Raw genomic sequence first — 16,249 nt, forward strand, 5'->3', positions numbered from 1 at the left:
GGTGCTTCATGTGTCTCATCCTCCTCGATACCTAGAAAATCACACATATTCTCCTCTGTAACTGGAACATCCACTTCATCTTCATTTGGAGGAGCAATCTCAATTAGGCTCCAATCAATTGGTGGTCCTATATCCAACATCACCGAAGACCCGCATTGCTCATTGCTTTCAGCAATGTCAGAAATTGATGGCATATTGGGTTGAACAACATCACATGTTGCAAAGTTAATATCATTGTCAACAAAAGTACTTGTTTGACTCGCCATTGATTGAACAACCTCAAGTGCTTCCTCATTCGCATTGTCCACAACCACAGATGATGTAGCACTGCATAGTACATCATCCATAGCCGATTTTAGGATTTTAGGTGCCTTCTCAACAGGTGCCTTCTTAGGTTTCTTAGCAGCTGGTTCCTTAGTAGGCTTGTTAGCTCTCTTCGCGACAGATTTCTTAGCAGGTTTTGTATGCACCTCAACTAGCATCTTCACTTTTTCTTCCTCTCCCCACATATGGTCAAGCAAATGGCTTCTCAATTGCTTAGTGCTAACCAGTCTGCATTCCTCATCAGAATCCTTATCATAGCCAAACAGATGCACCTCCTGCCATGGGCCCCATGGTATGTATTGGCTCAAGTCGTATGCAAATTTGTTTAAAGTGAGCCCCTTCCATCTAATCTGCATTTCGATATCCTGCCGCTCCATTTGTTCCTCGGCGCCATCAGCAAGCATGGCCCGATATGGAAGAACTCTAACTTTAATGTTAACATGAACATGCTGCTTCACCCTATAGTGAAATATTCGAAGTTTACGGTTAGGTTGTTCATTGACGGGAATGCAGATAGAGTATCATTCCCACCTTTGTGTCTTGAGAGCAACACCATCAGCACCCATATTAGGGCCATCATCCATAGCATCCATCCTCCACAGATCAACCGTACATGCTCTGCATCAAACTTGTTGTTCTCTTTACATGTTTATTCAACAGGTGCCTAATGGCTTTTATTTTACTTCAGGTTTCTTAACATTAACAATCAAGTGGGAGCTAATGGCAGGACTCTCAATTTGCAGAAAATCTGGAGATGATTTTTTTTGGAGTTTGTTGATTAACTATGTTTTAGGGATAAATCTGGGAGTTGGTTCAGACTCATACTAAGGCAAAAGGTGGACGTATTGACATGTTGCACTAGAGGAATAACGACCTTGCGAAAGCAGGTGACGGTCGAAGGAATGGCATATAGTGGCACATCTTACCAGGTTGCAGCCGCCGGCGCCGCCGCCGGCGTCGTGGAGATCGAGGTCGCCTTCGCCGCTGCCACCCAAATCGTATCAGGCGAGCGTGATATCTGGGACAGAATGATTGGGGTTGGCTGCCTCTCACGTAAATCAACACGAGGGCTTGTTGGTCATTTTGCTGTGGCCCGTCTCGTTGGGGGCAAATCCTCAAGATTACAGCAAATGTGTGGCAAATCCTCAGTTACAGGGTAAACGGGGGCAAATCCTCAAAGTGTAATTAAAGGCGTGGCAAATCCTCAAATTCTCCTTTATTTTATTGGTCAGACGGCGGTAAGTGATAAATCAACCGATTGCCCGATATTTTGAACAGTGGCTCTAATGCAAAAACAAAACGAAAGAAAGTTTTCAGCTTTTTTAACCTCATGTTTTTAGCAGCAGCAGATCAGATATGTGCTGAAAGTTCGATAATACCAACGGAAAAATATACTCGTTTTTAGCGCCTCACACAATTCACATCTACTAGGAACACGCCGGCGCGGATGCTCCGAGGCAAGGCCTGTATACAGAAGACAGAACAGATGCACACCTCCCCTCCCCGGAGACTCGCTTGTACACTAGGGGAGGTGGGCAGGAGATCAATCGAGCAAGGGATTGAAGGATGGAGGTTGCCGTGGTGGTTGGGCCGATAGTGAGGCTGCTGCCGAAGCTCCTATCGGTGGTAGATGGGAAGAGGAAGCAGCTGGACAACCTGGAGGTCGACGCTGGATTCATCCGCCGCGACCTGCAGTCGATCCAAGAAATCATTGGCCGCTCCAGTGGCGGCAGACCCATCACGGACCTCTGGATCCGAGACCTCAGGCGCTTGGCCGACGACATGGAAGACTGCATCGACCGCTTCCAGGTCGGGAAGATGAGCAGAATCCGGTTCGTCGGGAAGATCGCCAGACTGAAGAAGCGGTCCAAGGATACGCTCGAGCAGTTACAGAACTTCATCAGCATCGCCGGCGCACCTCCGGCTGCACCTGACCACCCCGCGGGGGGCACCGAGGATCCGGAGGAGCAACTTCTTGCTCTGCTTACGCGGAGCCAGTCGGAGGCGCGGCGGGGGGAGCTCAAGGTAATCACCGTCGCCGGCTTCGGTGGAGTAGGTATGACCCGCCTTGCCCACAAGGTTTACAGTGACAGGGATGTGCGCAGCCAGTTCCCTCTGCACGCCTGGGTTCGTGCGGCGCCGGGCATCAACCTTCTTCAGGAGATACACGACCAACTGCTACCAATTCTCACCAAGAGGCAAGCCGAACATGGTGCGAGTTCCTCCAGCTCCAAAAGCATACCACAAGTCAACGGAGACGTCGAACATGGCGCGATTGACCATCGGCTCGCCGGACTACTCAAGACCACAAGGTGATTAGATAGCCTTAACTAGTTTCGTGACATCGAATTGCTGTGGGAAATTTAGGATGTTATTACATCCGTTCCAAAATAATTGAAGTTCCTTTGTATGTTGCTCGGTTCGGTTGTTGCTTTATCTATAAAGCGGGGCAAAAGCCTTGTTCGGTAAATAATTGAAGTTCTAGGTTTGTTCAAAGTTAAGTTTGATCAAGTCTATGGAAAAATATGTTAACATCTGGAACAACATATTAGCCTCATGAAATTCTTTATCAAATATATTTTCGTACTGTGTTATTTTTATTTTGTAGATGTTAGTATATTTTTCTATATAGTTGGTCAAACTTAAACTAATTTGACTTGGGACAAATGTAGAACTTCAATTATTTTGGAACGGGAGGAGTAATTATATAAATGGAATATATAGCTGAAGATAACATGTAGTCATGATAAAGTGGTGCTTCCAGTTGCATTTGTCCATTTTGTTTGAAAAAAAATTACAAGGTCAGTTGGTGTCAGATTGGGTACAGACTTATCTTAAGTTTCTTTCCTGATAAGGTTTGCTTTTACAACGCTTGCCGCGTTAAGACTATCTTAAGTTATGCAATGTGCTGTACACAAATGCCTTTGTATAAATTATTCTGATAAAAGTAGACATGATTCCATTGGAATATCGTCTTGTTGCTTTGATCCTATGATGAAGAAATTTTTTCCCACTCTGCAGTTTTGCTTTGGTCCTATGATGAACAAAGCGAGGTAAAATTAAGCTCTAAAACATACATGTGTCGATTCTAATAAAAATAGATTGATGGAATGTGGTATAGGACGATACTGTATGTTAAACTTGTTGAAGGATGTCCCAATGAATGCAATCTTGAGTATACCGGCTCAATGAAGTTCACGAGTAGCAAACAGAGAACCAAATTAGTGTCAGCATTTCAAAATTTCAGTAACTTATGATTGGAATCAACTAGTAAGATTGCGAGTAAACATTGATAGCTGCAAGCCTGCAACCAAATATCAAAATCATGTTTCAATTGATTCATTCATTATGCATCCTGTAGGTATTTGATTGTGATTGATGGCGTGAATACACATGAGTTGTGTGGCATACTATCTTCCATTTCTTGGGCTGATGGAGTGGACGGCAGAATTATCATGACGACGGCCATTCAGCTACCAGCAGCGACATGCTGCAGATGTGGTGACGGTTCTTCACTTGCTATGGGTAGCACAAGCCAGGTTTTCATCGGAGAGCTGACCGAGAGTGGATTTGTGGAGGCCTGCCACCATCTTCGTGATGACACACTAGCAAGAATGCAGCGCAGCAACAACGAGATCCTATCCAACCCTGTTGTCCAGGACTTGTTGCTGTATTTCTGCATATTTCCACGAGACCATCCTGTCAAGAGGAATCCCCTGATAAGGCGATGGCTGGCTGAAGGACTTGTTTTTCCTCAACAAGAAACAGAGTGTTTTTCCCAGGATGTTGCGGCCAAGAATTTGGAGAGCCTAATCAGCCGCGACGTCATTCAGCCCATTCAAGTGAGGAATTACGGAAGTGTGAAGAAATGCCAAACTTCTGGGATGATGCTCAACTCCATTTCCAGCAAATCCAACTCACAGAATTTCATCACCATGTTGTGTGGTAGCAAGACGACAGAGAAGGATCCGCCGGGCAAAGATATCCGCCGGCTTTCCCTCCATCTTAACAGTGCGGCAAATGGGCCCCGGAATTTACCAAAGGATTTATCACGTCTCCACAGTCTGGCAGTTTTCCCTGATGACGCGAATATCACAAGGCATCAACCTAATTTGAACTATGCCAAGTATAAGCTACTGAGAGTTTTGGATCTGAAGGAATGCGCTGATGTGAGAGCAAAACATGTTGGCAAAATTTGTGACCTGTTGCTGCTCAAATATCTGAGCTTTGGAGACAGTGTTGATGAGGTTCCAAGGAAAATAGCGAAGCTGAAATGGTTAGAGACTCTCGACATGAGGAGAACCAAGGTAGTGACGTTGCCAATTGAAGTCTTCCAGCTCCCTGGGTTGAAACACCTTCTTGGAAAGTTTCAGCTAGCTGAAGGTGACAGCACACAGAAGCTAGAGGAGCTCTTGACAAAAGATAGTGAGCTGCAGAGGCTTTCTGGATTTGTCATCGGCAAAAGCGAAGAGTTTGCACAGTTGATGGGCCACATGGCGAAGTTGAGGAAGGTGAAGATATGGTGCGATTCCACTGCAGATGTGACGAAACTGGCTCATGTTTTAGGAGCCACGAAGAAATTCATTCGCGATGGCATGGACATGACAAGAGTTGATCGTTCCTTGTCTATCGACTTCCAAGGGTGCCCAACAGAATGCTCAGAACAATTCATGGATTCTCTGCAAGCCGAAGGCCGTCTTACCTCACTGAAATTGTGTGGCAAGTTGACGCGACTCCCTCAGTTCCATGCAAATACGAACTATATCGAGGAGCTGTGCCTCTCAAGGACTAATCTGAGAGGGGACACAATCCTAAGCGGCCTGTCTGCACTGAGAATGAAACTGAAATATCTCAAGCTGGTAGAAGATGAGCTTGGTCAGTTGGTCATAAAACCAGAGCATTTCCGCAGCCTGAGGGGGTTATGCCTGGTGGGCGAGCGGAGTATGGAGGACATAACAATCCAAGATGAAGCTGTGCCCTACCTTGTCTCACTTCATATATTTTGTGAAGCTCTAGGTGATCTTCCTGGCATCGACATCACACACATGGCAAGGCTAAAAGAAGTCGCGCTCCATTCTGGAGTACAAGAGACAATAAAGGATGGGTGGCAGGCAGCTGCAATGAACCATCCTAACAGGCCCAAAGTTTTGTTCATCCATCCTGCTAATTCCCGGCAGAGAGACCCTCCGATGTTGTGCGGAGCAACAGGGGAAACTGCAAATTGGACGAAGCCAATTGGGAGAAAATTTGCCACCTCCATCATGGGGGGCATCTTTTGTTGTGTACGGCCATCCTGATGCACTGAAGCAGCCACAGCGATCACGGTTAGTTTTGTGTCCATTCCCTCCTGCATAGTCTTCTTCGACCTGTACTCCCAAATGTAATGATGCTGGTGCATCTTTGATGTCTGCATTGCAAAGCTTTTGTGACCATTCACTGATCAATGATGTGTGTGTGCTGCAGTAGGATGCGACCGTTGGGAGGCATGGCCTTGGGGAAGACAAACGTGCGAGCTTCTCTGTGAGGCGGCTCCAGTGGTGAGTACATTGAGATGTCATGATGATCAATGATGTCCCGATAAGCAAGTTACGAGTGAATTCTGCCGATAACTTTTCGAAGAAGTTTAGATGGTTACACACAATGTCAAGAACAAAGTAAAGAAATCCGGCCATACAGGTACATTATTAGAAAAAGATGATTAGACCAATAGAGTTTGTACAATGGAATAGCCGTCTGCCTCTCTGTTCACATCAGGGATGCAAATGCAGTCAAGAAGTGCAGCATCATCGCTGCAAAAGCATTCGGAAAGTAGCTGTAGAACGTTGTACAAATAAACATCATCTAAATCGTAGGCGTTCAAGTATTTGGAGAGTAGCACTGCACTACAAATGATCAGCGCCGTTAGAATTTAGCAGCAATGGCAAGCGTATATATTATACCCTAAAAATAGTAGGCATGACACTATCCAGAGTGTTCAGAAAATGTGAAGGGCTTATGAATTGTTTATTTCAAGAAACTGTAACAGTGCTAGGGCGTTTCCTTGATGGCAGCCTTTACAAAGATCTTGTTCAAGGACATAACCAATGCTGACTACAGGTGGACCAAAAATATTGTAGTATCATACGAAGTTGCAAAGGATCAAGCAATTGACAAGATGAATGGTCTTATAATAAATAATCAAGAATACAACTAAAACATTAATGATTCTTGCAGCAAATATAATGGATCCATGAAAATGCAATTAGTCAAAACAAGGCCCACATATAAGAGTAAAGAAGCACTTGCAGTAGCCGAATTAAATAATAGCAGGCAGGACAATTTGCACCACAGGTTATATATATTTCTGCAGTAGCAATTACATAGGGGTGCAGCCACGCATGGAGTAGATCTGTATAATGCAAAAATGGAGATTTAGCATTGAATAAGTACCTCCAGGAAGCTAGGCAGGATTCATCCTCGTACAAATGAAGTAAAAACGGCGCATCGCTGAGAACCTGGACATACTTCTTCACATAAATGATGAGCTGACCTCACAAGTTAAGTGATGAAGCGTCTGATTGCATGCATGATTTTTCACCCCAACCTGACAAGACAAATTAACAATCTGATAAAAAGAGATACATAAATATTGGAATGAATGTGATCAAGTTATTAAGTGAAAGATGCCTAAAGTACGGGTAGATGCGGAGACATGAATAATCATACCTAGACTACAAGACCTCTGCTGGTCGTGAGCAACCAACCAAGAATCTAGGTACAAAATTATATTTCTGCATTTGAGTGGTCAGTTTTTGGTGCAGTCCATTACACCACTATTGGTAATGTCCAGACTTAAACTAGTAGATACCAACGCTTGTGAAACCTTTGAACCCCTCTAAAGATAAACATTTTCTGTTGGTTTCTCAGCCAGGGGTTAGTTCCAACAAGAAATTTATTAGTGTAAGTTTTTGTGACATATCTGAATACCTCTGGTTACACTTATAGTACCTTTTGCCTGCTAGGAAATTATTGACAGCAAGGAGAGCTTACGATATGTTTAGTCAAGAAACTAGCATAACAGTGGCACAAAGCTTACTTGATCAACTGCCAAAAATGCACGATTAGAGGAGAGCAAAAACAGAAAGAAAATAGTGGTAATAGTAGTATCATCTTAAGTAGTACCGAGAAGTAATCAACAAGAAGAATGATCACCTCAAGAGGGAGACCTAGCAGAAGATCGGCAATATCCGGCAGAACTTCATCATGAAGTGCAGCAGCATCTTTAGCCCATTCAACAAGGGAGACTAGAGTGTCTGTCCAACATCAGCCAGGCCACAGAAATACCCAATCTGCTACTGATGCATCCAAAGAGTAGGACTGCAAACGATAAGGGGAGTTAGAATTTAACAATGGAAGCAAGCGTACATCACAGTGCAAAACTGTAAGCATAACAGGTAGAAGTAGAACCCAACTGTTGAAAAAAATGAGAAGACATACGTGCACGCCTGGCCTTAATTCATAACCGAAGAATGCCATCATCAAAGATTAGATTAAGGTGGTTATTGGGATGTGTGCTGACTATTCTCTCCACTGAAGCCTTTGCAGCATCAATAGTGCTCCCCTTGATACCCCGGCAATCTAACTCACATCTGAAAGTAACAAGGCTGGAGAGGTTTTCGATCCCGAAATCAAAAGCACCAGCACTGCTGAGAGATTCATTTTCAATGTTGCCGCTAAAAATAATCTCCAGTTTTTCCAGCTTGGGCATACATCTTGCGGTAAACATGAGATCCATCATCCTATCTTCCTGTACCATATAAGTGAACACTCTCAGGCATCGGAAGCCAGCTTCAGGACTGACTGTCAGCCTTCTATCTTCACAAGAAGACTGATCATTCATTCCATCAAGGCCCAGAGTGAGCAGAGCGGGTAATGCTCCAAGGATGCACAAATCTTCATGCCGGATTCTCTCCAATTGCAAGCGTAACTTCTGCAGGTTCACAAGTGATCCTATCCAGTCCGGAAGCTTTGGGAGGGTTGAGTCAAAGGTAACAAGTTTCTGTAGGTTAAGCGGCGGAGCGGTGCACCATGTGTTCAGTAAGATACTGTCATGATCATTCCACATACTTAGAGAACAAAGGTTCTGTGTGCATAACTTACGGAGAGAAGAAGCAATAACTTCCTTGTGCTCTTGGGCAACATCCATATGATTAAGGTCCAGCCTCCTCAGATTCTTGAGCTGCCCAAGCTCTTCCAGAAAGTTATATGACTGCCAGGCATGCACCCATTTTAACGTTTCCAGTGCTTGCATCTTTGCAATTCCATCAGGAAACCTAACATGTCCACTAACACGTAAATGTGCCAATTTTCCGAGATTGACAATACTTGCTGGTAAATCAGATATATTTGTTCCTGTTATGTCCAACATCTCTAAGCACCGTAGATGTCCGATTTGTTCCGGAAGCTCACTTACCTCGGTCCTGCTAATGTCAAGGTACCTTAGCTGAAACAGATGCCCTACATTTGCAAGATGGTGGTTTTCTAATTGACTGCAACCTCCAAAGTCCAAAGTGCGCAAATGAGTGAACTCCATAATTGAAGGGATTTTCACTGTATTCCCAAACACATTAAGTGATCGGACATGAGACAGTATCAGGCTAGTCGGTATGGCAGAATGTCCTTCCCCTTCAACTTGCATGGAGAGCCGACGTACTCTGCTTTGTGTACCGATAGTTAAACTGGGGACACCAACAAAAGTAACAAAGTTCTCTTCATTGGACTTGGATACTATGAAATCAAGAATTGTGTCATGAACACGACAACTAAGCACCTTATCATACTTGCCCAGCTTCACAGGTTGGATCAAACTCCTATTGACAAGCTCATTAAAACACCTCTCTCCCAACTCATATGCTGAATATCTCCCTTCTTTATGAACAAATCCTTCGGCAATCCATCTCCATATAAGGTATTTCTTCTCAATAATAGAATCTTCTGGAAATATACTAAGATACAAGAGACAAGTTTTTAGATGAGGAGGCAGATCATAGTAGCTGAGTGACAATATCTTTATCATCCATTCGACGCTAGGATTCCTTTCAAGTGCACGACCAATTGAATCTTTCACTTGGTTCCATAGATGTTCCGTTTTTCCTGTGTTAGCCAACAAACCAGATATAGCAATGATCGCCAAAGGCAAGCCATCACATTTTTTCAAGATTTGGTCAGAAACTTTTTCAAGTGATGAAGGACATTCTTCTTCGGAGTTGAATAATCTTCCATGAAACAGTTGTCGTGAGTGTGCCATATTAAGAGGTCTTATATTATAAATATGGCCACCGATTGATGAACGACATGAACACGCGACATCACTCATACGAGTGGTGGTGATTATTACACTGTCACATCCGGTCATGGGTAATGCGTACTTAATCACATTCCAGGTTTTAACATCCCATATATCATCTATCACTATAAAATACCTGCAGATAATTTTATGAGGGATATTAGTTCATATGGCATCTTAAAATGAAGTGTGCAAACAAAACAAGAATGAGAAACTTCTATATTCCCAGTGACAACGTGCAAAAGATAAATGGGAGAGATTTATGCAAGTTAAACAAGGAGACTAGACAAAAAACACTAGCAGATCTCTATGCATGTAAATGGGTTCTTACTACACAAAAATATATTTTTCCTAGGTAGGTCATGTGGGACCAATAGAGTCCTACGCATTTGGAGTAATACATATCTTGTAACACGCATGCTTTAAAGGTTGATAATGTTTTCAAATTGTGGAAAGAGTTATCTTTTGGTCTATGCATTCTGAGGGGCCCACACATTGAAGACCTATGCTAATAGTAAGCGCTTACTGTGCATATATGCTTAGTTTTCCTCCAAATGCAGTAACCAAATTAAGCAGTTAACAAAGAAATGTAATCGTTGATCAATTCTGATTATAAATTTACTAGTGTAGTTTTGATGGATGACAAACAAATTAGAAAGAACACAATAGTACCTTTTCTCTGCTAGGTAACCACTAATCTTGCTTATGAGTTGTTGTATGCTCCCTGCTTCAGTGTGTGCATAATCTTGACAACTAACTTCACTGAGAATGGTTCTCAATATATTCGTCATATCTGGATTTCTTGACACTGACACGAAAGCCCGACACTCGAATTTGCCTTTGAGGTCTTGATACACTTGGTTCGCAAGAGTTGTCTTGCCCATTCCTCCAGATCCAACGATGGAGACCATCTTCACTTGTTGCAGTTGTGTTGATGCAACCCCATCTTCTTTAGTCAACATTTCGGTTATCTCAGCCTTGGGTTCGTCCATTCCAACAAGCTTTGAAGCATCCTCAAAGATAGCAAGAGCTCTAGGGTCAACGGTCGCATTTTTCGTGTTGGAGAAGACCTGACGTGTCTTGTACCTTTCATTTCTCTCGCCCGCCTCAATGACTTGTTTCTTCAAATCTTCGAACATCCGATGGTGGGCCTTCCTCTTCCCCAACTTCCCCAAAATGTGCTTGATTTTCTTTATGAAGCCATCTGGCTTAGCATCTTTGTCGTCGACACCACCTTCGCCACCTTGCACGAAGTCGTCGATGGAGTCCTCTATATCATAGGAGAGCTCCCGCACCATGGTCATCCATACCTTATCTTGCACGTCAGGATCCTCCTCCTCCGACATCTTCAGGAGAAAGGCGTGCATGGCGGTAAGCTCATCAATCAGAAACTTGATCTCGCCGCGCACCCCCTTGTGAAGCTTGTACTCGTTGACCAGCAAAGTGGCCAGCTTCTCCAGGACGGCGTCCAGGGCCCCCGTTGCTGCACTCACCAGTATCCCCTCCATGGTCCTCGATGTAAACCCTGAAAAGAGGATGGATTAATCAAAGTAAGACACTAATAAGTCCAAGCATTGCTGCATCTGAGGGAGATGAAGCACGGCACAGGGAGATTGGGTCGTACCTGAATTTCAACAGTGGATTATTTCCTCGTAAAGCTACAAAAACGACCCCGTGCCGGCGCAATCCAACGGGAGCCAGCGGCGAGACTGAAGCACGGCGAACAGTGGATTTTTTCCAGTAACGGGAATAAATGGGCTGCTCGATGAGCTGAGCTGCGTATGACGGCGAACACTGGATTGTTTTTTCTGTCCGCGTTGTCGATCTAAAACCTGAAAGAGAATGGATTGACGGGGGTAAGCCCAACCATTGCTGCACCGAAGGAACTACGAATCGACCACGTGCCGGCGCAGGCGCCGGCGGCGTAGGACGAGATCGAATCACGGCAGGGGGAGATAGGGTCGTACGTATCTACCTAGCGGGATGGATCCGCCGCCGAGGATGCCCGGCCGCGGAGTTACTGGGTGCTGCGGCCACGGAGTAACCCCGGCACCTGGCCAGGCGAGGAGAAGGACGGGGCACCGGAGCTCGGACGCCGGCGAGGTCACGAGAGTGGAGTGGAGTGAGTGAGAACAAAAGGGGATCGATCTGCTCTGGGCTGTAAATCGTTGACCAAAACGCTTGGACAAACAAAGTGTTTAGATTAGGGATCGAGTGAGCACTCATGCTCCATTCATTCTTTTGGGCTTAAACACAGTAAAGACGCAGGCCCTTGTGGTCTGACTGCGGAATTTTATCAACAATTTTGGGATGTAGTCAAGTTTGACCTGAAGGAAATGTTTATGTTTGATGTTTTTCCATAGAGGGGTGTTAAATTGAGAGGCTTAATCATCTTTTTCTAAGAACACACATAAACATACATATCATTGCGTTAGATAAGAACCGGCAAAAAAGCCGAGTACAAAGCCTTTTGGCCATTACAACACTAATCACTAGGATTAGCAGCTACACACCCCACGCGTACTATGATACATGCATCACCTGGATCCCCATGGCAATGGTAATGCGTCAAACCACCGAGTAACCAAGCTGCGTCGCAACAGATGCCGAAGACATCTACAACATGATCGACACCCGAGGACAACAGAAACCGACGTACTACCACCCATTGCGCCAAGAGAAAGTCGCAGGTGGATGGCTAGGCAGACCTAGAGAAGGCGTCGTCGAGAGAGTGTCGGCAGTGATATACATTGCGTCTCGGAGGCCCAGAGCAGTAGCCGACACCGACTCGAGCGGCACCATCGGGATACCTCGAGCAACAGGACGATGCCTCCATGAAGGGAACGACGCCATGACGTCATCATCGCCTGGTGTGGAGGTCAGACCAAGGGTTTCTCCTGGGCACGCGGGAGGGAGTCGGATCATGGCCAAGACAAATGCCTACAGGGATTGCAGGGATTTATACCTAGACCACAAATCTCCAAATAGACCGGAGCTTCTCAAACGAGTCGACCATCGCGGCAGGAGGAGAGCGCATCTCATAGCACATCATCCGCCACCACCACACGAACCAGATCAAGAAAATGGCCACATAGCCCTGCTCGGATCAATCCCGCAACCACATAAGAGCAACTCCAATGGGGCAGCCCATTTCATCCGCCCACGTCCGTTTAGGTCGGAGCGGACAAAAGTGGCGGCCCAACGCACCGACCCAAATGGACGCGCGTCTGTTTTTCGTCCGCGGACGACCCATTCCCGGCCCAATTTTGAGCCGGATTTGCGTTGGCGCGGACACGAGACGGACGCGCGCGCGCGCCTCCTCCTCTGCCCGGGCCCGTCGGTCGGTGGCAGCCACCACCATTTCCCCCCATTTTTCCCAAAAACACTCCCGCCCGCGCCCGCCCCCGCCCCCCAACCAGCCATGGAGGACGCAATCGACCTCGACCTCGACGCCGCCGCCGACCTCGCCTCCCTCGCCTCGTCCGGCGCCGTCGCCCCCTCCGGGAAAGGCAAGCCTCGTGCCCCGTGCAAGACCGCCGCCGTGACCAAGCCGAAGAAGGCGCTGACGCCCGAACAGCGGGCAAGGGAGTCGGCCAAGAGGAAGGGCCGGAGGCACGCCGCGGATGCGAGGGATGAGGCCGCTGCGCAGGCCGCCGCCGTCGCCGCCGCGCAGCAGGAGTTCACCAACGCCCGCGTCGCGGCGGCGACAAGGGAGGCGCTCTACATGCTAGGGGTAAACCCTAGCCAGCACAGCGTCCTCCAAGCCGTCGTCGCCGCGGCCAGCACCGGCTCGTCGGCGTTTCCTCGGATGGTGCTGCCTGACTCACCCCGCTCGTCGGCTTGCAACCCGGTCCCCGGCTTCCACATCTTCCCGCAGGCCTCCCGCCTCTCCGGGGAGTGCTCACCCGACGTGAGCGTGGTCACGCCTTCCACGCCCGCGCCCGCGCCCATTGACCTCAACGCCACCCCGGTGGTCGGTGGCTCGTCGTCCGGCGGCACGAGGAAACGCGCGCGACAGACGCCAGCCGGCGGGCTCCCGGACGCTCGTAACCTGTTCGAGGAAATGCGGTCCGCCGTCGACGAGGACTACATGCAAAACCTCATCTTCGAGGATGGTGCGCCAGGCGCTGGCTACGATCCCGACGAGACACAAAGCCAGGACGGCCGCGGGGCGTTCACGCCGGCCACTGGCTATGATCCCGATCAGGCGGCCTTCATGCGTGATCAGGTCGGCATCGACCTGGATGGCTTCCCCCTCGACCACGAGTTCCCGGAGGACTATGGGCTAGAGGAAGAGGACGAGTGCGACATCGAAGTGGAGCCTTTGTTCGAGGACGAGCTCGCCAACCAAACCGCCGGTCCTAAGCCGAAGCGCAAGAGCAAGCGCACGAAGGCGTACACAGCTGCCGAGGACAAGCTTCTTTGCAAGTGTTGGCGAGACATTGGACAAGACCCAAAGACGGGCGCCGAGCAAAAGCATTCGACCTTTTGGACTCGTGTGCACCGAGAGTTTCATGAGCGCAAGAAGTTTCCACCTTACCAATTTGTGAGCACGCGCGGGTGGGTCTTCATTTTCAAGCGGTGGAGGGTGATCCAACAAGAGTGCAACAAGTTTTGCGCCACCCTTGAGAGCGTCAAGGCCCGCCCCGTGAGCGGCATCGGCATGCAAGACATGGTATGATAGCAAGCAAGCCGCCCTCTTTTGTGTCATCAAGATCATCCTTTTTACGTCTTCATTTGCTATCACTTGCCCATATGCTTGCATGGAAACATTTTGTAGGCATTTCAAGCTTTGGAGGCATTCAAGGCACAAAAGAGGGCGGGTGCTTCAACCTCTCCCATTGCTATCGGGTCATCAAGGACGAAGAAAAGTTCAAGGCACAATATGCCGCACTCAAGGCATGTGGGGGGAAGAAAGTCGTGGAGGATGTTGGGGAGGGCGAGCCGGCACGGCCGCGGGGGAAGACCAACTCCAAGAAGGAGGACAAGCGAGATGCGGCCACCAACGCCTTGATCGCAAGCGTGGACGGCATGATGAATAAGGACTCAAGGGAGGAGGAGCGCCGGCGTTTCAAGGCGGAGCAAATGGATGCTTTCATGGAGATCCAAAGGAGGAGGCTTGATCTTGACGCCGAGAAGCAAGCCAATATGTTCGAGCTCGAGGCGGAGAAGCAAGCCAAGATGCTAGAGATCGAGGCCGCCAACGCCAAGACCAAGGCGAAAGAAGTGGCTCTTGCGAGCATGATGACCGGGGTGGAGATCATGAAGGTGGATCTCAACACCGTGTCGCCAAGGAAGAGGTCGTGGTTCGAGAAGATGCAGGCCGACATGCTCAAGTTCGACGACGAGTGATCTATGGCGGCGAGGGCCATCTTTTTTTATGCCGGCAGGTGTGCCGGCATGACCACGGGAGCCGCGATGGCGTGGTTGAACTCAAGTCCCACCCTTTTTTGTGTGCTGGCATGTGTGCCGGCCGGCTGGCGAGTGCGCCAGCATGAACTGTGGTGATATTTTCTGAAGCCGGCATTGTATGTCGGCGCTGGCATGGTGCCGGCATGAGACATGGCCGCTGGCATGATCGGCCACGGGCCCTTTTTATTTAAAAGTTGAATGCCGGCATGAAATGGTTCGGCACGTTGGACGCACTGCCGGCCCAAATGCAAAACTGGGCGGACGCCGGGCGGGCGGCCGACCCAAACGGACAAAAAGCGGACAAATGCGCCGTCCAAACCGGTCCGTTGGAGTTGCTCTAACCACCTCCACCGCGCCCATAGGATACCACAACCTCCACCACGCCACCGGACGCCACCATCTCGTAGCACCACGTGCACCACGCTCCAGCACCTCTGGCCTCCCCCAACCACGCCGGTGGAGAGAGCCACCATCGTCCAGGGCCATCGGCCGGCGCCCGAGCCAACACCACCCGCAGCAAACAGATCTGGGGAGGAGACCCTGGATCTGCCACGGCCAGCCCCCACACTGCCCTCGCAACCGTGATGGCGCGGCCCCGCCAAGATCCCCTCGGGCCACCGCCCCAACACTCAGACTTCGCGGCTCCGCATGGCGCCCAGGGGGCACCGACGTGCGTCAGCCGGAGGCCTCCTCGAGGAGGAAGGAGGCGAGCCCGCCACCACCATCCATCGGTCGAGCTTCTCTCGCCAGCTTCCTCCAGCGGCAACAGGGAAAGCAAGGGGATGGAGGGTCGGGGCGGTGGCTTTGGTTTGCCCAAGCCGCCCCTTGGAGGCAGCGGGAGCGAGGGGGAAGGAGAAGAGAAGCTTAATCAAAAATGTTTTGGATGCTGATGTTATTTATAAGTTTAGACCATTTTTTGCTAAGTGTTAGTTATAAAATACTAACAAAAATTCGAGGAAATGGGGGTTTATAATTGGTAAATTTATTTCAGCCACTCAGACTGTTTTATTAATGATAGATTTATTATGGAAGGGGTGGTTTTATTGCATGAGGTGGTTCATGAGTTGAAAGTTCAAAAGAAGGACGGTCTACTTCTAGAAATTGATTTTGAGAAGACCTATGATACATTTAAATGTCCATTCTTATACCAAATGCTGCAAGCCAAGGGTTTCAGAGATGTGTGGTGTG

General features: G+C 48.1%; 2 protein-coding genes across 14 annotated transcripts; one reads left to right on the forward strand and one right to left on the reverse strand.

The window, feature by feature from the left end:
- Positions 1–1,691: 1,691 nt before the first annotated feature.
- Positions 1,692–6,043, forward strand: LOC109748365 (disease resistance protein RGA4). The gene is made up of 3 exons (XM_020307398.4): positions 1,692–2,636; positions 3,686–5,648; positions 5,788–6,043. The coding sequence occupies exons 1-2, from the start codon at positions 1,891–1,893 to the stop codon at positions 5,619–5,621; spliced, it is 2,682 nt and encodes an 893-aa protein (XP_020162987.1). The 5' UTR covers positions 1,692–1,890; the 3' UTR covers positions 5,622–5,648; positions 5,788–6,043.
- Positions 5,982–11,899, reverse strand: LOC109748363 (disease resistance protein RGA5). 13 transcript variants are annotated; one of them, XR_012183394.1, is made up of 7 exons: positions 11,625–11,899; positions 11,274–11,481; positions 10,322–11,174; positions 7,776–9,785; positions 7,516–7,680; positions 6,754–6,907; positions 5,982–6,113 (listed from the first exon to the last, which is right to left on the reverse strand). XR_012183394.1 is itself a non-coding variant. In XM_020307397.4 (5 exons), the coding sequence occupies exons 3-4, from the start codon at positions 11,155–11,157 to the stop codon at positions 7,820–7,822; spliced, it is 2,802 nt and encodes a 933-aa protein (XP_020162986.1). In that variant the 5' UTR covers positions 11,158–11,174; positions 11,274–11,481; positions 11,625–11,899; the 3' UTR covers positions 5,982–7,680; positions 7,801–7,819. The 13 variants fall into 13 exon arrangements, 3 of the variants coding, with proteins under 3 accessions (XP_020162986.1, XP_040247045.1, XP_040247044.1); XR_012183393.1 differs by having other exon boundaries at positions 5,982–6,201; XR_012183392.1 differs by having other exon boundaries at positions 5,982–6,206.
- Positions 11,900–16,249: the final 4,350 nt, after the last annotated feature.

The sequence above is a fragment of the Aegilops tauschii genome, chromosome 5 (genome assembly GCF_002575655.3).
Source record: "Aegilops tauschii subsp. strangulata cultivar AL8/78 chromosome 5, Aet v6.0, whole genome shotgun sequence".
NCBI classification, from domain to species: Eukaryota; Viridiplantae; Streptophyta; class Magnoliopsida; order Poales; family Poaceae; genus Aegilops; species Aegilops tauschii.